General features: G+C 36.2%; 8 protein-coding genes and 1 non-coding gene across 12 annotated transcripts; 4 read left to right on the forward strand and 5 right to left on the reverse strand.

Annotated features, from left to right (window-relative positions):
• Positions 1-389: 389 nt before the first annotated feature.
• LOC9316167 lies at positions 390-2,597 on the forward strand. The gene is made up of 7 exons (XM_021027302.1): positions 390-609; positions 740-826; positions 914-1,147; positions 1,317-1,481; positions 1,705-1,758; positions 1,845-1,991; positions 2,084-2,597. Exons 1-7 carry the CDS (start codon positions 448-450, stop codon positions 2,465-2,467), a joined length of 1,233 nt encoding a protein of 410 aa, XP_020882961.1. The 5' UTR covers positions 390-447; the 3' UTR covers positions 2,468-2,597.
• Positions 2,598-2,785: 188 nt separating this feature from the next.
• LOC9316168 lies at positions 2,786-4,944 on the forward strand. Its single transcript, XM_021027298.1, has 2 exons — positions 2,786-3,169; positions 3,256-4,944. The coding sequence occupies exons 1-2, from the start codon at positions 3,049-3,051 to the stop codon at positions 4,806-4,808; spliced, it is 1,674 nt and encodes a 557-aa protein (XP_020882957.1). The 5' UTR covers positions 2,786-3,048; the 3' UTR covers positions 4,809-4,944.
• On the reverse strand, positions 4,943-7,457 carry LOC9316169 (cytoplasmic tRNA 2-thiolation protein 1). The gene is made up of 10 exons (XM_021027303.1): positions 7,213-7,457; positions 6,795-6,909; positions 6,533-6,675; positions 6,326-6,445; positions 6,104-6,216; positions 5,925-6,017; positions 5,783-5,823; positions 5,603-5,669; positions 5,404-5,515; positions 4,943-5,299 (listed from the first exon to the last, which is right to left on the reverse strand). Exons 1-10 carry the CDS (start codon positions 7,306-7,308, stop codon positions 5,132-5,134), a joined length of 1,068 nt encoding a protein of 355 aa, XP_020882962.1. The 5' UTR covers positions 7,309-7,457; the 3' UTR covers positions 4,943-5,131.
• Positions 7,458-7,590: 133 nt separating this feature from the next.
• LOC9318022 (major facilitator superfamily domain-containing protein 12) lies at positions 7,591-11,946 on the reverse strand. 4 transcript variants are annotated; one of them, XM_021027301.1, is made up of 14 exons: positions 11,432-11,589; positions 11,043-11,271; positions 10,880-10,949; positions 10,591-10,787; positions 10,418-10,493; positions 10,246-10,329; positions 10,096-10,175; positions 9,854-9,980; positions 9,709-9,768; positions 9,580-9,630; positions 9,325-9,483; positions 9,105-9,237; positions 8,818-9,025; positions 7,591-7,980 (listed from the first exon to the last, which is right to left on the reverse strand). In XM_021027301.1, exons 2-13 carry the CDS (start codon positions 11,213-11,215, stop codon positions 8,850-8,852), a joined length of 1,386 nt encoding a protein of 461 aa, XP_020882960.1. In that variant the 5' UTR covers positions 11,216-11,271; positions 11,432-11,589; the 3' UTR covers positions 7,591-7,980; positions 8,818-8,849. The 4 variants fall into 4 exon arrangements, with proteins under 4 accessions (XP_020882960.1, XP_020882959.1, XP_020882958.1 ...); XM_021027300.1 differs by having other exon boundaries at positions 7,591-8,012; XM_021027299.1 differs by lacking the exon at positions 7,591-7,980 and having other exon boundaries at positions 8,627-9,025; positions 11,357-11,946.
• A 710-nt stretch (positions 11,947-12,656) lies between these two features.
• On the reverse strand, positions 12,657-13,991 carry LOC9318023 (protein YLS3). The gene is made up of 2 exons (XM_002881911.2): positions 13,524-13,991; positions 12,657-13,162 (listed from the first exon to the last, which is right to left on the reverse strand). The coding sequence occupies exons 1-2, from the start codon at positions 13,864-13,866 to the stop codon at positions 12,888-12,890; spliced, it is 618 nt and encodes a 205-aa protein (XP_002881957.1). The 5' UTR covers positions 13,867-13,991; the 3' UTR covers positions 12,657-12,887.
• Positions 13,992-15,858: 1,867 nt separating this feature from the next.
• On the reverse strand, positions 15,859-17,359 carry LOC9318024 (protein YLS3). The gene is made up of 2 exons (XM_021030048.1): positions 16,822-17,359; positions 15,859-16,249 (listed from the first exon to the last, which is right to left on the reverse strand). The coding sequence occupies exons 1-2, from the start codon at positions 17,162-17,164 to the stop codon at positions 15,975-15,977; spliced, it is 618 nt and encodes a 205-aa protein (XP_020885707.1). The 5' UTR covers positions 17,165-17,359; the 3' UTR covers positions 15,859-15,974.
• Positions 17,360-18,084: 725 nt separating this feature from the next.
• LOC9318025 lies at positions 18,085-18,693 on the forward strand. Its single transcript, XM_002880056.2, has one exon. It carries the CDS (start codon positions 18,161-18,163, stop codon positions 18,587-18,589), a length of 429 nt encoding a protein of 142 aa, XP_002880102.1. The 5' UTR covers positions 18,085-18,160; the 3' UTR covers positions 18,590-18,693.
• A 164-nt stretch (positions 18,694-18,857) lies between these two features.
• TRNAS-GCU lies at positions 18,858-18,939 on the reverse strand. Its single transcript has one exon. It is a non-coding gene; the product is annotated as a tRNA-Ser (tRNA).
• A 1,725-nt stretch (positions 18,940-20,664) lies between these two features.
• On the forward strand, positions 20,665-21,248 carry LOC9316171 (probable E3 ubiquitin-protein ligase RHC2A). The gene is given in 3 exon segments (XM_021029686.1): positions 20,665-21,060; positions 21,062-21,187; positions 21,189-21,248. Coding segments are annotated over 3 exon segments (549 nt in total). The 5' UTR covers positions 20,665-20,697.
• Positions 21,249-24,556: the final 3,308 nt, after the last annotated feature.

The raw sequence follows: 24,556 nt of genomic DNA on the forward strand, positions 1-24,556 counted from the left end.
TAAAAATAAACCCTAAAAATATATTTATCAAATTTTTTAAGATTTTAAACTTATTTATCATTTGATATTAACGCGATTAATTGAAATATGTTTAGTGACTTCAAATATTTTGGTTTTATTTGAATTATTGCTGTATATTTATGTGATTAATTTAGTAGTCTCTTTAAATAGACAAAAAAAAAATCCTCAGAACTAATATTTTAAATCTACTGACAAAAGTTTTTCTTTATTAATACTAAATATACAGAAACAACTAATATAAGTTATCACTTTTCTTATTTTTAGATTCTTAAAGATATTTTTTATATTTGATAAAAAAGTTGAATGTTCTATTTCTTACAAGTTACAAATATAACACAAGTACACAACACAAAAACCCATATATATATGTACCATGTCCCAATTATCTTCCAACAATTATTTCAAAAGTGTGAGCTTATACTAACAATGATGCTTAATCAGACAGTGATCTTCCTCCTTCTTTGGGTGATCATAGATCTTGTAGTCGGAATTACTTTGGCCGGAAAGATCAAACTTTCTGATTTACATGAGCAGAAAATCGAACAACGGTTGAAACAACTCAACAAACCCACCGTTAAATCTATCCATGTATTCACAATTACTACTTTTAATTACCTCTGGTTTGCTTTTTTGTTGGTCAACTAACTCTGGTTTGCTATTCCCAATATTTTCTTGGCTAAATGGTTTTATGTTTTGCTTTAATTTTTATATTGAATAGAGTCCAGATGGAGATATAATTGATTGTGTATGGATATATCACCAACCAGCTTTTGATCATCCTTTACTCAAAAACCACACCATTCAGGTTTTTTGTAATACTTTTTTTTATTCACTCTTCAAATCATATTACCTCTACGTTTTGCTCAAACGCTTCTGGTTTATTTCGGGGAAGATGTGGCCGAAAAGTGACTCGATAAGGGACAAGACTGGAGGTAACAAGACAGACATTATACATCAATTGTGGCGCACAAAAGGTGAATGTCCTGAGGACACTATTCCTATCAGAAGAAGAACAAGAGATGATCTTTTAAGATCAGATTCCATCGAAACTCATGGAAGAAAGAACCCACCAACCATTTTTCCAACTACTTATCACCTCCCCGATGATCAAAAAGAAGTTCATGAGGTATGTATACATAGCCCCGGCAAGTTTTTTTGAAAAAAGTGCTTCATTTTATAACTAAATATTTTTGACTCTTTAATTTTTATTCTTTATAGTAAAACTATTAAGAGCTACCCTTAACTATTATAACGATTGATTTTATATAATTTTGGATCCCTTCCTTTAATTGTAGCATGCGAGTGTGCACCTGGACTATGGTGAATACCATGGCAGCAAGAGCCGTATAAGTATATGGAAACCAGACGTTTCAAATACGACCGAGTTTAGTTTGGCTCAAACATGGGTCGTCAATGGAGATTGGGACAATGGTTTGAACACTTTGGAGTCTGGTTGGCAGGTACTACTGTTTTTGCTATGGTTAAGACTTCTCTATGTGTGTGGGGCTTTTTTGTACGTAAAAAATTGGCCCTAGGAACTAGGATATAGTGTCGCGTTGTTGCAAAATTAACTGATTTTTTAACTCAATTCTGAATCGATAATAAGTAATACTCATATATACCACCTTATGTATTCGGAAGTACTACTATTTCTAACTTCATTTTATTTACTCTTTATGATAGATTTTTCATTGTATGTACGGTGACAATAATACAAGATTTTTCACCTATTGGACGGCAAGTTTCCCTATTTTATTAATCTTAATTAAAATTGTCATGCATTGATGAAGGGTTACTAATATTTTCTGATAAAACATATATAGAGCAATTCATATGGAAAGAACAGCTGCTACAATCTTGACTGTCCAGGCTTTGTTCAAGTGAATAAAGATGTTGCCCTTGGTGCAGCTTTCAACAGTATCTCGACCTACAATGGTAAACAATATGATTTCCTTCTAACTATTGAGAAGGTATAATTTATCTAGAAAGTACTTAACAAACACAACTTATAACAGTTTCAAAAAGAAGGTCATCACTAAATTAAGCTACAACAAAATTTTAGGAACAAGATACCGGACTTTGGTGGCTTAAGTTTGACACATATCAAGTTGGATACTGGCCAAGCTTTCTAGTCCCGAAGCTAGCAGACTCAGCACGGATGATCGCTTGGGGAGGTGAAATTGCGCATGATGCTAGTGGCCAAAAGGAACACACGAGTACGCAAATGGGGAGTGGCCATTTCGCGGAAGAAGGTTTTAAGAAGGCGGCTTACATCAATAGCATAGAGTACATCGATAAAGCTAATTATCCAATCAAACCCTCTCCTCAAAATCTTGAAGCTATAGTTACTCGGCCTGAATGTTATAACCTCAAGGTTGGCTCTAGCCGAAGGTGGGGAACTTACATTTTCTATGGCGGACCTGGACTTAACCCTCAATGCCTATGAAAAGTGACATGATTTTCCGAAATTTCTTTAGAAAATGTTTGGGACAACCTTTGTGATTGAACGTAATAGCGTTCTTAAGATGTAAACTATTGAAGACTAATAAATGGTTTTGCATTTGTGGTAAAAAAAAGTCATATCAATCAATATTTTATTAAGCAACACGTTTTTCTTGTTGGATAAAAACGTAACGAGTCGTTGTCACTAATTAACTTATCAAGTGCTACCTTGCACGATTTGTAACTTGCAGAAAAAGAAGACAGAAGGATATGATAAAATTTATGTATATTTAGAATAAAACCTTGCACGACACCTTCCGTTAGATCGATCAGCTTTGACTTATACGTTTAAATTTGCGTTTTTTTCATTCACAAAGAAGAATATGCTTTACACTTATCCTCTCTGTGGCTTTTATCTTCTCTTTCTTATTAAGTTCTATATTTCTTTATGAGAACACCAAGATAGTACATTTTATATATAACCCACGACTCCAAGTTTCCTCTGTTTTTAACAAAAACAAGAACAAAAAGTTTCCTCTGTTGAAATATCTGTATTATAAACTCTTCCCTTCCGCTATCTGAAAAATGGGAAACTGCCTTTCAATCTCGGATCCATCTCTTGAAGATGCATCAAAGAAGCTTCTCAAAGCACTTCCCGTCGACACTGCCTTCAAGTTTCCCTCACCAATGCCTACTTTTTCTCAAGGTTTGTATTATCATCAGTTCTTACTGATCTCTCTCGCTCTCTCTCAATTAGTTTGATGATCTTGATTTGACTTGCATCATCATCAGGTGATGATGGTTTTGCGAAACGAACAATTGACTTGGGTGGTGGTCTCGAAGTTAGTCAAGTTTCGACGTTCAACAAAGTTTGGTCCACTTATGAAGGAGGACCAGACAATCTCGGAGCTACATTCTTTGAACCATCCTCAATCCCTTCCGGTTTCTGCATCCTCGGCTACTACGCTCAACCAAACAACCGTAAACTTTTCGGTTGGGTACTCACAGCTAGAGATCTCTCAAGCAACACCTTAAAACCACCAGTAGATTACACCCTCGTAGGAAACACCGAGTCGCTCAAAATCAAACAAGACGGAACCGGGTATTTCTGGCAGCCCGTTCCTCCTGATGGATATCAAGCCGTTGGTCTAATAGTCACAAACTCCTCACAAAAGCCATCTCTAGACAAACTAAGCTGCGTTCGATCCGATTTAACCGAACAATGTGAAGCTGATACATGGATATGGGGCACAAACGGAGTCAACATCTCAAATCTAAGACCAACCACAAGAGGAACACAAGCTACAGGTGTCTCTGTAGGTACATTTACTTGCCAAACCCAAAATTCTTCTCTTCCTCCTCCAGCTTTATCTTGCTTAAAGAACACGAAATTGGACTTCTCTACAATGCCAAATGGGTCCCAAATCGGAGAATTGTTCCAAACTTATTCTCCATGGATCTATTTCCATCCAGACGAAGAATATCTACCTTCCTCTGTCAATTGGTACTTCAACAACGGAGCCTTACTATACAAGAAAGGCGAAGAATCGAAACCAATCCCTATCGAATCAAACGGTTCTAATCTTCCACAAGGCGGATCAAACGATGGATCATACTGGCTAGATCTTCCAATAGACAAAAATGGTAAAGAGAGAGTCAAAAAAGGAGACTTACAAAGCACAAAAGTGTATCTTCACATCAAACCAATGCTTGGAGCAACATTCACAGACATATCAATCTGGATCTTTTACCCTTTCAATGGACCAGCAAGAGCTAAAGTCAAATTCGTGAATCTACCATTGGGGAGAATCGGAGAACACATTGGAGATTGGGAACACACGACGTTACGGATCAGTAATTTCACCGGAGAGCTATGGAGAGTGTTCTTATCGCAGCATAGCGGTGGAGTTTGGGTCGACGCTTGCGATTTAGAGTTCCAAGGAGGAGGAGGAAGTAACAAGTTTGTGGCGTACGCTTCGCTTCATGGACACGCGATGTATCCGAAACCTGGATTGGTGTTGCAAGGAGACGATGGGGTTGGGATTAGGAATGATACGGCGAAGGGTAAAAAGGTAATTGATACGGGATTAGGGTATGAGGTGATTGCGGCGGAGTATGACGGCGGAGGAGTGGTGGAGCCGCCGTGGGTTAATTATTTCAGGAAGTGGGGACCGAAGATTGATTATAATGTTGATGATGAAGTTAAGAGTGTTGAGAGGATATTGCCTGGGCTTTTGAAAAAGGCCTTTGTTAAATTTGTGAAGAAGATTCCTGATGAAGTTTATGGTGAAGATGGGCCTACTGGGCCTAAACTCAAGAGTAATTGGGCTGGTGATGAAAGTTGATGAATTTGTTTGTTTTTCTTTTAGATTGTTTGCCTTGATTCTTTGTTTATAAAATTCTCTTTTTATGTAAAAAGTTTATGTTTTTATATAAACACTATGTTTGGCTAATTGGCAAACTCAAAAAAAAATTGAAATTTATGAACATATTTGTATCATAATAAAATACTTTAGAATTTAGATACAATAACCCAAAAGGAAAAACCAAAAGTACAACAAGATCTACAAGGAGTTTATGAAAGGAATTATAAGAAGTTTCTTTTTGTCTATATAATCAATCATTCACTATGACTTATGTGAGTTTCATAGCTTTTTTTCCCAAAATTTCAGAAATCCAGAGATCCACATTGTTTGCTCTCTATAGATTTTGCAACAGATCCAGGCTTCTTTGTTTCCATCTTATGATCACCATTTACGCCTCGCGGTCTTCCAATACCCATCTTAGGCAAACCACGGTTCAGTCCTTCCAACAAAACACAAGCTTTGCACCATTTCTGCATATCATTTGTAAAATCCAAAACAAGCAAACACTATATTAACTCTAATTCTCTTCAGCATAACAATTGACTTGATGTGATAAGATAAGAGAAGGTCTCACCTGGCTAGAAATATACCCGCATCGCTCACACGTCCCTTGCTCAGGCATCTTTGTGGTTGTCGCAATTCTAAAATCTTCACCCGATTTTATGATGTCCAGAATCGCCCTTGGCCTGCACTTTGTGTAGTTAGAGATCTCTACTTTGCTTATGTGATTGTAGCGGATACTAACACAAAAAAAAAAAAAGTAAAGAAAGAACCTTATTCTTTCCAAATCTTTGATGAACTCACGGGCAAACCCACGATATGCATTAGGAGAGTATATGCCTGCAAACTCAAAAGAACCAAGAGTTGTCTTAAGCCATAAAATAACTAGAGATCAGAAACTATAACTTAAGAACAGAGAAAACCCTACAAAAAGTTGATAATTGCACACTTACATTCGGTGGAGAAGTAATCGAGCTTCTTGAAATAAGCATACGTATAGCTACGTTAAGGTATCACAATATCTTTTCTTCACAAGTTTTAGTGATATATAATCATCATTTATTCAAAACAAAAGGATTACTTAGTGAAGGATATATGACAATCTCCTTTTCGTACGTATACTTGAAAGGTTTACATCTTGGAATGGGACCATCTTCACCAGTAGTAATCGATGTGCACCGACTTAATCTACAGTTGCCAATGTTACAAATATCAACTAGCTGAAGAACGAGAGAGATTTTCATTTTCCATCAAAATCATCAACAAATACTTACCTGGCAATATCCCCTCGCAATATGTTCAAGAGAACGGTTTCTGCTATATCATCAGCATTATGTCCAGTGACTAGCTTATCTACTTTCAATAAGGCAGCTCCTCGATCAAGTGCCTTCAGATGAATTAAACAAAAGCAGTTAAACACAAGATTGTTGGTGGTATGCATAGTTATTGACAAACTGTAAGTTGAACAACAAAAAGAAAACTGCACTGCTCCCTACCTGTCGACGGAATACACCACAAAAAGTGCAATTGTTCTTCAAACCGATCATTTTCACAATCTCGTCCATTGTCCATCCATACAGATCTTTGTATGAAACAATCTGGAGAGGCAAACCATACTGGAACAAAAAAAATAAAGAACCCATCAAATGAAAAAGGCCATAAAACAATCACCTAACACACATGAAATTCAAAAAGACGCTTACTTGGACTTCGTTCCGTTTAACAGTCTCAAGAGAATCATCACGATAACCCGTAATCCCTTCATCTATAGACAAGAGAAAGAGGTCCAGCCCATAATTGTGGCGTCTGTTTAGTTCTGATAACACATATGCCAGAACGGTAGAATCTGCAAAAACAATCTAAAGGTGTTACAGTATGTTAAAGAAAAAGATGGTAACCAAAAAGATCAATCAGAATCCAAGGAATTCGGAAATAGTTTAGAAATTTTGAAAGGGAAACAATAACCTTTTCCACCAGAGGCACCTATAGCAACACGTTCACCGGATTTGAATAAACGATTCTGAACAATGACTTGATGAATCTCCTCCTCAAAAACCTCATAGAAGCACTCTCTGCATATCTTTAAACACACATACTCAATCACTTCTCATAAATAACAACACCGAAAGAGGAAGCTCTAGCAACTAGCAATAGACTGGGAAACTAAAAAATTTCACTTTCGATATTGATCCAATTCCAACGAACCAGTTCGATAATTTTGATTCGATTCCACATAAAGATCATATCCAAAACAATGCAATTCATAGAAGAGCCAAATCTTACAGTATACAAGTTTGTTCCAAGCTTCTTTTCAAAATCTTAGCTAAAACCCCAAAAACAAGATTCTAAGCGAAAAGAGAAGAAAGAGGAATTGAAAAGTTACCTGTTGAAGGGTTTTAGGTCTTTTGAGAACGGGACGTCGCAGGTTGCATAAGCAGCAGAGACGAGAGGCTACTGCTTTCTTGCTCTTGGCCTCCATTTTTCACCGGAGCTCATGCGGATGAGAGAATTTCCCGGGATTACTAGTGGGAGGTGAAAAACGACCTAAACTAGTGTCGGAGTGAAACGGCATCGTTTACGTATGTGGGGCCATAAATGGGCTTCGACGGAATTCGCAGTCAGATTTAAATGGCATCGGGTTTTACGTGGGCCGTAAATGGGCTTTGACGAGAACTCGCAGTTAGACGACACGGTATCGTTTTAGCGAAGGTGTCGTCAGTGTTGCAGAGTTTGACTTTGTCCCATCGATTAAAACACTGACTGACGCAATTATTTTTTCATAAACTTGGCTTCCATGTATTCGTGCACATCTTCCATGTCCATCGCTTGATCACAAGTTTCAGCGATGGTAGTCATTCCAACAAGAATCTGAGATCTTTAGCAAGATACTTTTTGATGTTTACTCAGCTGGTTTTTTTGTAAGGATGAAATGAATCAGCCCAAGATTTCTTGGTGAGGTTCATATACTTGCTCAGTTTCTTCCTCATCCTCTGTTTTTCGTGTCCTGTTTCTTTACTTGCTCTGTTTCGCGTGTTCTGTTTTCTTTTCTTTGCTAGCTCTGTTTTCTGTGCTCTGCTATCTTTTTGCTCTGTTTCTCTACTTGTTATGTGCTCTGCTTGAGACCCCTAACAAATGGAGCAGATGTTTCTCCCTGAGAGCATCAACATGGCTAGATCTAGTCAGCTTCGCCAAGAAATAAAAAACTGAATCATTTCCTCCGTTTATCAACCAGTATAACATTCAATATATCTATCAACCAGTATAAGCTGGAAGACCACAAACAGGTTTGCATGAGTAACTGCTTAAAAAGACAAAATTTTGATGGTTCTCCATTGTATTTTCCTATCTTTACGTGAAAGCAAAAGAAATATGAAAATCAGCTTATGGGCTCATTACTCATACTTCATCAGTATTTATCTTCCCGGTCTCAAAAGGCCAGAGAATAACCAAATGAAAGAACTTAACATTACACCACACCAAATAAAAAGAAGATAGTTGTGCAGTATGACCAAAAAATAACTTAACATTGATCTATATCCAAAACATGGTGCAGTATGATCAATTGCTTTGTGAATCAATCTTTTTTTCCTCAGAATCTGTAGAATAGAGAGACTATGTTCTGAGAATAGAGAGACTATGTAATGGATTAAGTTTTAACTCTTACCTTTATGTGTTCATCAATTATCTATGTTCTGATTTTCTAATGAAAACCAAAACAAAGAGTACTAATTAGAAAGACTTTTAAAGACTCATTCTTTATTCATCTTCAGGGTATCAGACAAGGAAGATTCAGTGAAGAAAGCGATTAAAGGACAGATAACATGAAGAAAAAAATCAACTTGCATTAATTTTTAGTGACTTGAAGTAATTCTTGTACAAATGTTTTGCCTGTCGCAGTGTGATATAAACCTATACTTATGACCAAAACTAGCAGACTGAAACATATTACTGTCAAACAGTAACCAAGTTTTGAGCTATATGTGTTTACCAGACCAGAAGCGTTGCGTATCTTCCTTCTTTTCATTCTAGTAGTAGCGGTTGACACAAAGGCTTTAGAATTGTGCTATCGAGTTCCATAAAATATGTTACAACAACTCCAACAAGCGAGCAAACAGCTGGAACAAGTCCTAACCCATATCTTGTCACCGAGAAGTAAAAATATTCTTTGATGTTTACATCGACCTTTGGTGAAGTGCCTGCACCATTTTCCACATCACACTTCCACCAACAATTTCTCGATAATAAGATATTATTAGAAAGAAAAACAAAAATTACCTTGATGTGACTGAAGAACATATAAGGCAAGCCCACATGACATTTTGTCTAAGAAGCTTAATGACCCACAAACAAAAGCACATCCACCGAGTTCTGAACCAATCAACACACTCTGCATACTAATTGCTGTCACCTGTAAAAGTTGTGATAATCAAAAGACGGATCTTTTAGTACCATGTAAACACATGAAGACTTCAGATATAACAAAGGAGTGTCTTACCAGCATTAATGCATTTGCGATGCCGATAAAGACAGAGATCGCATACATGTAAGAGTTAATGCTTCTGGGCAATAAGAGGATTGATATACCGCAGAATATCCAAATAATACCACCCGCACAATAATATGCCTTGAGGCGTTTTCCATTCCAAGGAATCTCCTACATTGAATGGAATATGTAGTTACATAACAGACAGAAAACAAAACAAAAAAGTTTAGAAACGAAGAAGATAAATGCGTTTAAACTTGTTGCAACCTGAAGCATAACCGATACAACGAAGCTGCAGATGTAGATTATTGCGGGAATCTAAAAATTAAGCATTGATCAGAATAGTTTGATGATCATAGAGATGAAAGCTAAGTGCAGTGCTTCTCTTTCTTTTACCAGAGCTTTAGCAGATTGAGCCATTTGCAAATCATCAATAACAAAGAAAGCAAGATATGCCTGCAAATATTAAAGTCATCCTCAATTGTAAGTATTGATCGAGTACAAAAGAAGCAAAGCATGAAAGATACATAAACTAACTAACCTGTGAAACATTCAATACTAGTCGAGTGAGGAGATAAACCATAGCAACTTGATAGTATAGAATTTTACGGAACCAATAAGACCATGGTATTCTTGATCGGCTAGTCTCTCTTAAATTTATCTTCATCCTTTGAAAATAAAATAAAAGCAACTCATTTTCAATAGAAATATCATCTATCATGCATGAAACGTTGGTAAAAACTAAAAACTGATATAAGCATTTCAGAGAAAAGTGTGCATTACCTTGGTTCCTTTGTCCCCATAAGAAATATGACCACAAAGCAGCAGCCAACGGTGATGGATGAATAAGCAATCCAACGATACTGTAGACTTAGGCAGACTTAGAATCATATCAAAAGGCATTAACATAAACAAGTCAATAGAAGCACAAACCTGAGTTTCGGTATTTTCCTTTGTCACGGCCTTGCTAACACCAAATACAACTAAAGCAATCGCGTATAACCCTAAGTTAGCAACCTGAATAAACAGTTGATGGAAATGATAAAACATAAGCCTAAAAAGACATTTTAAAGAGCCTAAATAAGACCAAAGGGAAAGAGCTAACCATGCTAAACGCATTACGGGAGCTTGTTAGTGCTACTCTGCTTGTTGAATTCAATGTAATGCAATTAACCATAGCCCTAAAGAACATAAAGATTATGAAAAATGAACATCACACTGCGTAAACTTGAGATCAACCTAAAGAGAAGTTCTAAAGAAAAAAGAAAGATTGTTTACATGTGAGAAACCTGAGTAGCAGCCCATCCTACGTTGAAGATAGCTGCAAACATGCAATACGATAATGTTTCGACAGTTGAAGAGTTACTATGGAGGAGTGAACAAGGGAAACAACCGCCAAAAACAGAGGAAAATGAGATAGCAACTAATAGAGATCCTGCAGCATGCCAAATTTTGAAATGCCCAAATCTATCAATCTGTCATATGAAGTAGACAAAGTTGTAAGATAAAAAGATCATTTTATCTCAGTTCAGACTACAATGAAAAATTTAAGTTCCAAAGAAGTTACCAATTCACCAATGAAGATAGTAGCAAAACCATCAGCAACTTGACCAGAGAGCATGACAATTGCAGCATCCCTTCAGAAAAAAAAAAGATCGATTCATCTCACTGATTCACAGATTAAGGTGAAGAACTTTTGACAAAAAAAAAAACTCAGGAGAAGATTTTACCTTGGGGAGAGACCGATTTGGGTTAAAAACAAGAGGAGGTAAGTGAACCAACAAGAAGCAGTAATGTCATTAAGCATATGTCCAACTCCATAATAGAACACAGACAATCTTCCAAGTGGTTTTGTCGATGGATCTTCTTCTTCTTCCATTCCGACAGTAACCGATGACGTCATCAACCAATTGTTTGCAAAAGAGACAAAATCTTTTTTTTTCCTTCAACGATTCGAACCTGCAAAGACGTGCATGCAAAACCCATCAAGAATTTGGAAAACCCAAAACCTGGAATAGATTAAATTGCATCTAAAAATACAAACTTTCGGATTGAAGAAATTGAGGAAGAGTCGAAGAGAAGAGAGATTTCGAAACGAGCAATGAACAAACTTTCGTACCTGTAGGGTCAAAAGGAAGAAACTTTCGATCCCAAAATCGAATTTGAGTCAACAAAGCCTTTGTTTAGAATTGATTCAATAGAGATTGTCCCAAAGAAACGGGAATAAGAATAAGAAAGGAAAAGAAAAAACAACGGTGAATGAGAAAGTTTGTGTGAGCTTAACGAGAAACTTGCATCATTGTACAGTATTAAATATTAATACGTGTTACATGACACTAATTTTATTATTTTTTGCGTGTAAATACGTCATTCTTTTTCGAATTTATTATTATTGACCAGTATTAAAAAACAGAACAAAAGGAAAAGAAAAATCAATTCACTTCATGGAGAGAGAGAGGCAGAGAAGATAATATAGGAAACTGTGCGGTCATGTGATTGCTCTACGGATTTGCCGATTTGGTTATGGGAAATTTTTGGATAGTATAAGAAAAAAAGGTAGCATCAAGATTCTTCGAAATCTATTTATAGTTGAATATGTTTTGGTTCTGTGTGCTGTTACCTGTCTCTGCCAGAAACGAATATTTTTTTCTATTTTTTTTTTGTATAGAATTACTTTTGTAATAAGAGAATCATTTAGCAATTTCTTGTTTATATAAATTAGTTAGCCTAAATTCGGGTTGTCGAAATGTTCAACTAACTTTTGTTGAGTTCCTGTAATCCTTACTCTTTCTTGGATGAATCATAAAATTGAAGTCCTTGATCAGTAGTCCGGTTTGATTGATTACATAGAAACTGATTTTTGAACTATTAGAAATTAATATCAAATTTATGGTTACACTTATACATACCCCAAAAAATAAGGACTTGTCAAGTGCACCAATATTAATATCAATTGATATGTAACTAAAGGTATTGCAACTTGGATATCTATCTACGATTTTGTTTGTGCCTTCAATTCAATGATCATGTTCCATTTTTGCCTTGTCGTTCTCCTTTTTTTTTTTTGTGGATCCTATCCCCCTCTGATCTGTTTTCTTTGTTCTGTTTTTTTCTGATTTCTTTATTGGTGCATATTGTTTTGATGTTTATTTAGAGTATCAAATAGATACCATAATTTTTTTTTTTTTTTTAAATAGATACCATAATAGTTCCAGTTAATCTGTCGTCGAGAAGAGGCTAACAACGTAAATGAAATTACGTATGCGTGTGTGTGTTAAAAAAAATTAACAATTACGTGTGAATGCATGCAATGAAGACAAACCAAACAATTAGACTCAACGAACTCACGTAAAAGATTTTAAATAAAATTGATAAAAGCAAACGAGACAAAGAATAATAATAACTATAGCTCGTGTCTTATGCTGCGCCATACAAAAAAAAAGCTGAGAAGAGTTGTCACGAAGTGAAACTACGTTCATCAGTCAAAACAGTAATTGCCCAAAATCAACGTCACCGCAAATGTCGCAATTCCGCAAAAGCGACGTGACATCCTTTTCACTTTTCATTGTTATTATCTAAATGAGGATGAAAATATAAAAAATTACGAAGAAATGGGCAACAACTTCGATCCCTAGCCATTGTTTAGAGAAGCTTTGAGCGTGGTTCCTGCCTGGCGCAGAGGTCGTCCGACCACTGTTGTTACCATCACCGGATGCTGGGGTCGAAGACATGCTGGTGGGCTCAGGGGCCGAGCCAGTGGGAGCAGAGGCTGGGCCCGTTTCGTTCAGACCTTTAGCTAGCTGATAGAACACGTGGGCCTCCGGAGACTTCGGGTCCAAGTGAAGCAAAGCTGAAACACCCATCCCAAACAAATTTATGAGTCTGCAACTGATCAATTTCAAACTTGTTTTTTTTCAATACATACTCTGTTTTTATTCTTAAGAAAAGATATAAATGACTAATTACTTCACAACTTTACTCATGTTTTACTCTTGGTTTACATGGTAACACAAATGACTTTTAAGTAACTAAACCAATAAGATAACTTTATGGTATTTTTTTTTGCAAAATTCCACCAAATCAGCTAATTTAATCCAAATATATATATAGATAGATAACTAACCGATAGATTCAGAAGAAATATTTTACCAATACTCACACCACGTAGCAAAGATTATATCGTGAAATTGTAGAGAGGTAAAGCTACGAACCAGGGCATTTAGTGATGTCAGCAGTGGCGTGGCAAACAGAAGGAAGACCGAGAGCGAGAGAAACGTTGACCTGAAGACCCAAATCAGGATCGTTCCTGTCTTGGATGATCACACAAAGACACTTCATGTCGGAATTAAGAACCTGTTTGAGGCCGGAGCAACAGTCTGGCGTCGGAGATTTTGCCTGTCCTTGCACGTAAGGAAGACACGTGGCCATACCCACCAGCTTCTCCGTACACCCTTCCTTGTCTTTCTCCTTATCATCTCCGGCATCCACCACCATAGCCACCACCATTATCAAAGCTATTGCTGTCGCCATTAGATTAATCCTCCATGATCCCATTTTGTTTGTTCTGATTTAAGTTTTCAGCGTGGTTGTGGTTGTGATTTTCCACTACTATTTGTTTCCTAACACTCTTAAGATTTATATAGCATTATTTCTCTTATTTAGTGAAATATTGGTTTATTGTATGTGTAAGTTTCTGTGAAATTGCATCCATTGCCGTGTTGAGAAGTTCATGGACTTATTTTTATTTGGTGATGAAAATTGTGAGAACATGTGATTCTCGAATGTCAACATCATTTATCTTCATTCGCTCAATTGGTCCATTAATAATAAGAGTAAATTTTATCAAGACTGTTAATTCTTTTCTTGATAAGTCATTTTTTGTATATAAAATTTTTCACTTTCCAACTTCTTAAAAGGATTTTCAATTTTTTTTGAAAAAGGGATCATTTTGTTTTACTAAAAATAACTCAATAATTCCAAAAAAAAATCGATGTTCTGATTTGATTTTTCTGTTAGTAAAAAAAATGTACAATAATAGATCTCGAATATAGACAAAAGTTTATCAACTTTATAAAGACTTTAGTAAGTCATTTTTCCACCCTCTTTATTTTGTATGACCGACCATTTTTTTTCTGTTAAATTTATTTTTCAAATATTTTTAAAAAAATTCAATTTCGTAAATCAAAAATGAGAATCATTTTTTCATATTGATTATTGAACTCGACTTGTTTTTTGTTAAGACTTTTTGCTTTTAGAATTAAAATATAGTAAATAAAAATGAAAATGAAAAACATTCTTGCTTACAATTCATCCCAATTTTTTTTTAATTATTATAGTGATGTTTTATTGTGTACAGAATTTAAAGGAAAAACATTTTGCTTTCGGTGATGAGTTGACTGTTGACACCAAAAGATATTTCTCAAAATCACTACAACTCTACAAGATATTTTTTACTAGAAGATATTTCTTTTTGAACTTCAATTCCTAAACCAACGCTAAAACCCAAAGAAAAAATGTAACTTGGATTTTGTGTGTGTTTAATGGTAGGCTCTTAACATATGGTTCTTAGAAAAAAAAATAGTAATATAAAAATAAAATAAAATTAACAATTTTATGTTTAGAAAACTTAATAATTGTTGCAAATTAAAAATTTTAAATCATACATGATATGGTTTTGGTTTTGTGGAGAAAAGGAAGATATGGTTTTGGTTTTTGTGTGTTTGGTTTTGTGCAGAAAAAGAAGACATGTGACAAAATAATTGGTGTTTGGTGTATTGGCACAAAGATATACAAGAGATTCATAATTACTGTTTTGTGTATTGGGACAAAGAAATAAAAGAAACAAAGTACTTAAGATTTTGAGAGATTGATTTTAAGATTTTGAGAAACTGGAAAGTGAATTGTGAAGAAGAAGAGGTCAATCGCAAAATCTCCTCCAAGCCAGAGAGGAGAAACCTGAAAGAGAGAAAGAGAGAGGAGGAGAAGAGAGAGAATCTTGAGCTTCTTTATTTTTTTCCGTTTCATCTTGACACGTGGCCGTTTTTTAGCATGTGTTTTGACTATTATATAAGAAATGTTCCTTAACTTAAATCAATATCTATCATTTAATTTAAATCAAATTAAACTTAAGAATCATCTAAGAATTGCTTAAGAGTTCTGCGTTAAAAATGCTCTTACCAGCAATTTTAAGCTATACAGTATTAATTTGTTAAAATAATTAAGACAATAGGTTTGCTAGTAGACACTAGACACTCATTAAATTCGAAATTGAAGGACTGGACTCGTTCATCGGTTTACAAGTCTTCGAGTCAAATGTAACTTGGCGTCCTTTAACATCTGAGACTCTAAGCTAAGTCTAATTAGAGTCTATTTTAAATCCACATGAGACACTTGTTTTTATTGTTTTCTACATGAAACACTTGAGTGAGAAATTCATCACTGCACATGCTCTTAGCAACCAATTCAATGTGTTTTGAGTCATTTAGAAAACCAACGTCAAACCTAGTTAATAGTGATATACTGATTTTGTAATCGTATCAAGAAGAGTTGTCACGAACTAGAATTAAATATACTAATCGAAACAGTAACTGCAAAACTCAGCGTCACCGCAATTTCACAAAATCAACGTTACATACTTTTCACTCTTCGTTATTATTCTCTATCTATACGAGGATGAAAATATAACAAATTACGAAGAAATGGACAACAACTTCGAGCCCTAGCCATTGTTTATAGAAGCTTTGAGCGTTGTTCCTGCCTGGCACAGAGGTTGTTCGACCACTGTTGTTACCATCATCGGATCCTGCTGTCGGAGACATGCTGGTGGGCCCAGAGGCCAAGCCAGTGGGAGCAGAGGCTGGGCTGGTTTTGTTTGAACCTTTAGCTAGCTGATAGAAGACTTGGGCATCTGGAGAATTCGGGTCCAAGTGAAGCAAAGCTGAAAACAACCATTCCCAAACAATTATGAGTTTGCTAATTTTAATCTATAATCAATTTTAAAAGCTTGTTTACTAGGAAAATATATATATGCATACTTTGTTTTTTTTTCCTCTTAAATATGCTCTATATACCTATGTACATAACTACATATGACTAATTACTTCACAACTTTTCTCACAGAATGTTATATTATAGGTAGATTTTTGCATTTTTTAGTCACTTTGAGTTACCTATTAAATTAGAAATATAACGCCTTTTAATCAAAGGATGATAGCTCAGAACTCACAAGCAATGCTCACAACTCACACTCACGTACAACTAAGAAGTCATCTAAAAATGCAAAACATTAACACATGCATGTAAAAAGTCTTACACTACAATCAACAATTTTTTATTTTTTTAGATTATATATCCTAAAAGTTAGATTAAGAAAAAAAAAAAAAAGAGTTACATTTAGTGAGCAAAAAAATCTAAATATCTAAAATAATTCAGTAATCCAACGACAAATAACAAATATATCTTTTATCGTGAAATTGCAGAGAGATGGTTAATGGACGCAAATATACGAACCAGGACATTTAGTGACGTCGGCAGTGGCGTGACAAACAGAAGGAAGAGCAAGAGCTAGAGAGACGTTGATCTGGAGACCCAAATCAGGATCATTCCTATCTTGGATGATCACACAAAGACACTTCTTGTTGGAATTAAGAACTTGTTTGAGGCCAGAGCAACAGTCCGGCGTTGGAGATTTTGCCTGTCCTTGCACGTAAGGAAGACACGTGGCCATACCAACCAGTTGCTCCGTACACTCCTCCTTGTCTTTCGCCTTATCATCTCCGGCATCCACCACCATAGCCACCACCATGATTAAAACTATTGATGTCGCCATTAGATTAATCCTCCATGATCCCATTTTGTTTGTTCTGATTTAAGTTTTCAGCGTTGTTGTGATTGTGATTTCCACTACCATTTGTTTCCTAACTCTCTTAAGATTTATATAGCATTATTTCTCTTTTTTAGAAAGATTTCTTTTTTAAATAAAAACTTTGGTTTTTGTTTATGTAAGTTTATGTGATGATTGCATGCGCGTTGTCGTGTCGAGAAGTTCGTGGATTTAGTTTTAACTGGTGATGAAATATGTGAGAGGAATAGATCGTTTTATACTTCTACAGTTCAATGTGATTATGTCATATTATATGGCTCATATATATGGGAACGAACAGGTTATGACATACGATACGAGTTGCTCCATTTGGTTTTGTTCTAAATTTTATTTTTTTATATATTAGAGATTGTAATACTGCGACATACTAATTACCATCCTACATGCCGTGGTTGGTGAAACTTCAAATCTATTTTTTTCAATATTTATTCCCTAAAAGAATATAGTTATGGGCGAAGCAAAAAATAAATTTGTGGGAGTGCGAAAAGAGAAAAGGGGTCGGAGTCTGACCACACTACACCAACCCACCGAGAGGAAGTGTCGGCTCAATGATTGACTTTAAATTTGCGTGCGTTGACACTTGGCGCAGTCTATGAATCTCTTTGTAAAGCTACGAGACCAGGGCGTCATCTATGGCGTCACTTGGCTTGCCTAACATAACATGAGTTCAATTATTATTTTTAAATCAAGAATGTAAAATCTACAAAACCAAATTTTCTACAATGAAAGATTCAAAGTCTAGTGCCACAAGTCTTATGCAATGAACCCAATAATATTTTGTTACTCAATCAATGGACCACTAGTATCGGCCCAATATAAACAAAAACTTGGTTTGTAACTGGCCCACTTATATTAATATAGTACGGTTATTCTTATCTTCACCGACTGAAACTTATTTTTATCAATGCGGCAATCTTTATTTATTTTTCTAAATAAACGGAAAACGAAAACTGAAGACTGAAGAAAATGGGAGTAGTAGTGATCGATGGATCAACGGTACGATCTTTTGTAGACGACGAAGAGCAATTTAAAAAAAGCGTCGACGAGAGGTTCACGGCTCTGGATCTGAACAAAGACGGCGTTTTATCGCGATCAGAGCTACGAAAGGCGTTTGAATCGATGAGGCTGCTTGAATCACACTTTGGCGTCGATGTGGTGACTCCTCCGGATGAGCTTACGAAGCTCTACGACTCGATCTTCGAGAAATTTGATACGGACCAGAGCGGTTCTGTGGATCTGGAGGAGTTTAGATCGGAGATGAAGAAGATCGTGCTTGCGATTGCTGATGGGCTTGGGTCTTGTCCGATTACGATGGTGTTAGATGATGATGAGAATAATTTTCTGAAAAAAGCTGCGGATTTGGAAGCTTCCAAGCTTGAGAAAGCTTCTTCGTGATGGTGATGGATGCTTTTGGGATCTTTTTAATTGTCTTTGTTTTGTGGTTGTTCATGTAAGCGAGGATATGAATAAATAAAACTTTGTGAATTTTAGTGCTTTAATTGTTTATGAATAAATCGGAAGATTTTTTTATAAATAAGACTTGGGATTGAAGAAATCAGAAGATGATGATGATTGATTCATACCGGAGAAAAAGAAAAAAAGAATCGGCAGATGATAATTATGTTTAAGGACGAAATTGGAAGTAATTTGGGAAAAAATTATTCGTCGCCTGAGAGATTCGAACTCTCGCGGGCAGAGCCCATGTACTTAGCAGGCACACGCCTTAACCACTCGGCCAAAGCGACTTTTTGCTATTTGATTGGCATTTTACTTTTACAAACCAAGACAGATGACACAATGAGATGGCGCCACAATTTTTGGTTACATCAATTCTACCAATTAATTATTAATATCTCTAATCTTTACTTTTAAGAAATGTAAGATTGAAAATTCTAATTATATATATATATATATATAGATCAATAATATTTTTATAAATCTCTATTAACATTTTTAACTGAAAAAAATATTTGTCAACAAGTAACTACAAGTACCAACATTGTTTTTAACCAAAAAACAAAAGGTACTACCAACACTGTTACTCTTTAGTGTATAAAAAGGTAATAATATTTTTTGGGAATTTTGCCAAATGTACCACATTTTGGGAAAATCCTAGCAAATGTACCACATTTGAAATAGATTTAGCATTCATACCACATTTGGTGTTTGTGTGGCAACTCTTGGACGATTTTGCCCTTCTCTGTGCGTCAGGTATGTGTCAGGGGAAGGAGCTACAGTAGACGCCGGTTGGGAAACGGGGACAACTTTGTGTCAGAGAAGGACAACTTTGTCTGAAAGACAACTTTGTGTCAGAGAAGAAGGACAAAACATTGCATTAAATGCAGTTTACATTTACCATGGACAATAATTATGAAATAAAGTGAATGATGTCCCCCAAGAATAAGTCCAGATCTCTTGATTGTCCATCACCAGATGATGTGGTTTTACCAGCCAGAGATCTGGATTTACTCGGGGACAACTTCTCTTGATTGTCTATCGCCAGATGATGTGGTTTTACCAGCCAGAGATCTGAATTTACTTGGAGACAACTTGATCTTTATTTTATTCCGCCAAAGAGCCGAAGACGAAGATCTGGATTTACTCGGGGACAACTTTGTTTTACCAGAGGGACGAAAATGGTTACCAATGCGTTAGGAGAGAGACTGTGGACGGCAGAAAATTCGGAGACTACGAAGATCTGGATTTATTCGGGGACAACTTTGTTTTACCAACCAGAGGGACGAAAACGGTTACCAATGCGCCAGGAGAGAGAAAAAGGACGGCAGACTGTAGCTCCTTCCCCTGACACATTCCTGACGCAGCCAGAAGGGTAGTTTCGTCTTTCCAGATGACGAATGTGGTATGGATGCTAAGTGGACTCAGAAAGTGGTACTGGGCCTAAACTTTTTGAAAAAAGTGGTACTGAGGCTAATTTTCCCATATTTTTTTGTAATTACAGAAAAATAATAATTTATCCAATATTACGTAGTTTTAATTTATCCAATATTACGTAGTTTTTGTAGAAAAAAGTGCTTGCTAATGCTTTATTTTGTAGTCTACATTTTACGTATGAATCCGGATTTGACATGGCGGCAACATTAGTAGAAACCACTAGAGTTCAAGTTTAAACTATGCACTCATTCAATATCAGTTTACCAATATGTTTAGATTATGTTTATATTACTGGTAAATTCATGTGTTTGGAATTTTAAATTTTAAACATTTAATCAATTTTGACAGCTGCTTACAGCAAATAATTTGGTCCTAGTATCAAGATATAAAGGGAAATAAGATAGATTTTGGTAAAAAAAAATCAATACAATTTGACCAATACCATATGATCAAATTAACGCTCATAAATTTTTTAATCTTTGAATAGAAAAAAATACCAAAACTTAAAGATACGCACCTCTCTTTCCTATTACAAACATTTCCATTAGATTATAAGAATCTAAAGAGATCCCATTTTCTTCTTCTAAATTTCCTCAACCACCAACTTCTCAATGTCGTCCTCCTCTACCCAATACCAACTGGAGATGCGGAATTACACGTGTCCAGAATGTAACATAATGCTTAGGGTTCTCTCATCGCCTTCTGCTTCTCCTCCATACTGTCCTCTATGCAATATCGTTTCTTCTTTCACTTATTCGACCCCTTTTGAAGTTGGTCCTAGTGACTTCGAAGACGACGAGGAATCTCTATTTCTCGATTCCATGGAATCTCTTCCGACCGTTGAGATCTCATCTTCAATGTTGTCTTGCGCTTCCTCAGACGATTCTAATTTACCATGCGCCATTTGTAGAGAAGATTTCGTGGTTGGAGAATCTGCTAGGAAATTGCCATGCAACCATTTATACCATAATGATTTGCATTATTCCTTGGCTCACAAGTCATAACTCGTGCCCTCTCTGTCGATTTGAGCTCCCAGTTGCATTTAGTGGAGACGACAGTGGTCTGACCATGTGGTTTGATGCATTGACCCTAGAGGACGACTTGCGTCTTGCGGGAAGATACGGTAGTCACTCTCGCTTTGTACCAAAGTTTAGACGGCTAAAATTGTAGGTAGGTTTCGATGGATGGACGTTTTATAACGTTTTCACATCTATATAGATCTACTTTGATACTAATATATATTTTCAAATCTATATGGATTTATCTTATCATCAACAAATTCAGCAAATGATATCCTAAGATTTCAAATAAAATTATTTTCAGAAGGTACCGTACCATTCCATTTAATGAATTCGTTCAATAATATTAGAGCAAGTTAGCTCACAATTAGTTTACTTTCAATGTGTCGTCTTTTCGTGTCCATGTATGTAGTAGAGGTATCGAAAACAGATTAATACAACGTAGTAGTACTTCGGTGAAGTAGTGGTAAGCTATAATGTATTGCGGATTAGATCTATATAGTTCACGTTTTAAATCTTAAAGGATTCTCCGAAACTGATGTCGAGAGGAATCGGTAGCACCTAATGGTTGATGCAGGATATTTGGAAATACAGGAATAAGTACTTAATTTTTCAAGGAAAAAAAGAGGTGATATATAAGATAGATGATATTAAAAGCTAAACAAGACTCATCTCAATGGAAAGATGTACAGATCTTAAGATCGAGTATGGAATCCACATGGCAACAACAGAGTTATACTTTGTAGGATAAATGGCGTAAACCGCTGCCAGGTATTATAATATGTAACATTGAGATGGGAGACTTCAATCATATTTGGCGCTTGGAGAGCTTTCTTGGCTTCACGATCAAGTGCTTTCTTGACTTCACGATCACTGATCTTTTACCATAAGTATGTCAATTGGATTAAGCTAAGGTAGTAATGGTTTTTACTATGTTCATGTGGGGTTTCCTCTTCCTCTCTGTTTACTTCATTCCGAGATGACTTAAGATTTTTTCCAAGTATAGTTCTTGGGTCAAGCTTACCTAGTAGTCACTTTATATTACATCCCTTAGTTTATCAGAAAACTTCTCCAGTTATACGATCTTCATGGATTGATCAAACTGTTTCCACTAGTTAAGATCTTTTCCTGCTTCCCCCATCTCTACTTTTGACTTTTCTCTCTGATGCCGTGTGTATTTACTTGTCTAGTCAATTTCAAGTTGAGTTTAGGCTCTAGTCTTTGGTTTGGGGGTATGGCAGAGTTTGAATCCAAGCTTCCTGTTTCCGGAGAGAAAAATCATGTCTTTGAGGCATGTCACCATGTTGTTAAGGCACTGAGGGCATCTGATAATAACCTGGATGCCAATTTGAGAAAGCTCCTAAGTGACCTAGAGTCGCATTTGTCAACATTTGGGATTGCTGATACGAAAGTGGAAGATGCAGGATTCTCTGAGATCAAGGAGAGATTCAAAGAAGCTATGAAGAGAATCCGGAGTTGGGAGACAAACCAGTCCACGGTGTCGGAAGCTGGTCTGTCTGAAGCAAATCAATTCTTTCAAGCCCCTCCTGTATGAAGTTCAATCAGTTCTTGTGGGTTTCAAAGCTTGACCCATCAAAACCAACCAGAAGGAGAAAGATGTTTACAACCAAGCTACGGTTGCTCTTGACATCGCGATGCTGAGGCTAGAGAAAGAGCTCCGTGATGTTCTGCATCAGCACAAACAGCATGTACAGCCTGAATAACAGTAGCCCCTTTCTGGAAAAGAGATTTGTTTTGCATACTTATGTGATTTACATAAAGGCAGATCAACAGAAGAACAGAACCAAACATAAACACTTTTCCTCTTTGCTTCTTCTCTGCATAATTGCTATAATCCTCAAAACAAAACAAATACCACAAAAAAACATCCCCGGTAGGCGGTAAGTGCCAATCTTCCCTCCGACTGTTAATGGCTCTTTCCGGAACTGAACATACATAGCCATGGAGTTGTAGACGTAGTGGTCAGAATCAAGATTGAAGATATGATAGCGTTGCGCTGGTGGTTCTAACAACCAAAACATTCATGGCTCCTGCTTTACTTTTGTGATCTCAGAGAAAAAAAAAGGAAACAACCAAAACTAAATTTCCTTTTTGTGGGAATGATCAACCTTACAAAAAAAAAGGAAATTTCCTTTTTGTGATACTCAACATTATTAGATATATACAGTATACCACATTACCGGTTTCCTTTATCCGGTTATGTTAGATTAATTATACGGTTTAGTCTCATTATGATTTGTATATAATCTCACTTTGTACAACATTCATTGATTAATGAGAAAGCCTTTATTTAGTTTGTCTTTCTAATATGGTATCAGAGCAATTCCGCGTAACAAACTTTTTCCGGTGAACGTAACAAACTCTCCGGTGGCTTTTTCCGATCGATTTCTTCATCGATTGTTCTCATTCTTCTTCTCTTCTCTCTTCTCTCTCGGTTTCTTAGCTTCGTCTTTTCTCTAATGGCGAAGAAAGGTGTCAAAACCAGAAATCGAGCTTCTTCTCCGGATCCAGACACTCCGATTGCTTCCCGATCAGCTCCTTCTCCACATCGCGATGAAATTCGAGCTATTCCGGTCAATCAGCAAAGTTCTGGAACTTACATGGCTCGTGATTCAGCTGTGAAGATTTCTTCAGGATCTGAATCCTTCGACAGCTCTCACAGTTCATTCTATCTTCATGCTTCGGATCATCCAGGTTTAACTCTCGTTACTCATAAACTAGATGGATCCAATTACAACAGTTGGTGTGTTGCGATGACTATAGCTTTGGAATCTAAGAACAAGTGGAGTTTTATAGACGGATCTCTCCCTAGACCTGATGAATCTGAATCGATTTACAAACTCTGGAATCGTTGCAACAATATGGTTAAATCTTGGCTTCTTAATGTGGTTAACCAAGAAATCTATGACAGTATTCTCTACTTCAACGATGCTGCAGAAATCTGGACTGATTTGTTGAAGCGTTTTCACATCAGTAATTTACCTCGCAAGTATCAATTGGAACAGGATATTCTCACATTACGTCAAGGTTCAATGGATTTATCCACCTATTATACCAAGATGAAGACTTTGTGGCAACGCTTAGCAAGTACTAAATCTCAGAAAATCTGCAAATGCAACTGTGGAAAAGTTGAAGAGTTACTGGAAGATGCAGAAACAAGCCGTATCATACAATTTCTCATGGGTTTGAATGACTCTTATGCCAACATTCGAGGTCAAATCATCAACAAGAAGAATAGACCGAGTTTGAGTGATATATACAACATGTTGGATCAAGATCAGAGTCAGAGAACTGTGGGATCTTCTACAAAAGGCTATGTTGCACCTTTTGCATTTCAAGTTGCAGTTAATGATTCTTCTATGGTCACAGATGGAAGTATTAATGCCATGAATCATCAACAGAGACCTCGACATGTATGCACTTATTGTGG

Source organism: Arabidopsis lyrata, assembly GCF_000004255.2.
Source record: "Arabidopsis lyrata subsp. lyrata unplaced genomic scaffold ARALYscaffold_4, whole genome shotgun sequence".
Taxonomy (NCBI): Eukaryota; Viridiplantae; Streptophyta; class Magnoliopsida; order Brassicales; family Brassicaceae; genus Arabidopsis; species Arabidopsis lyrata.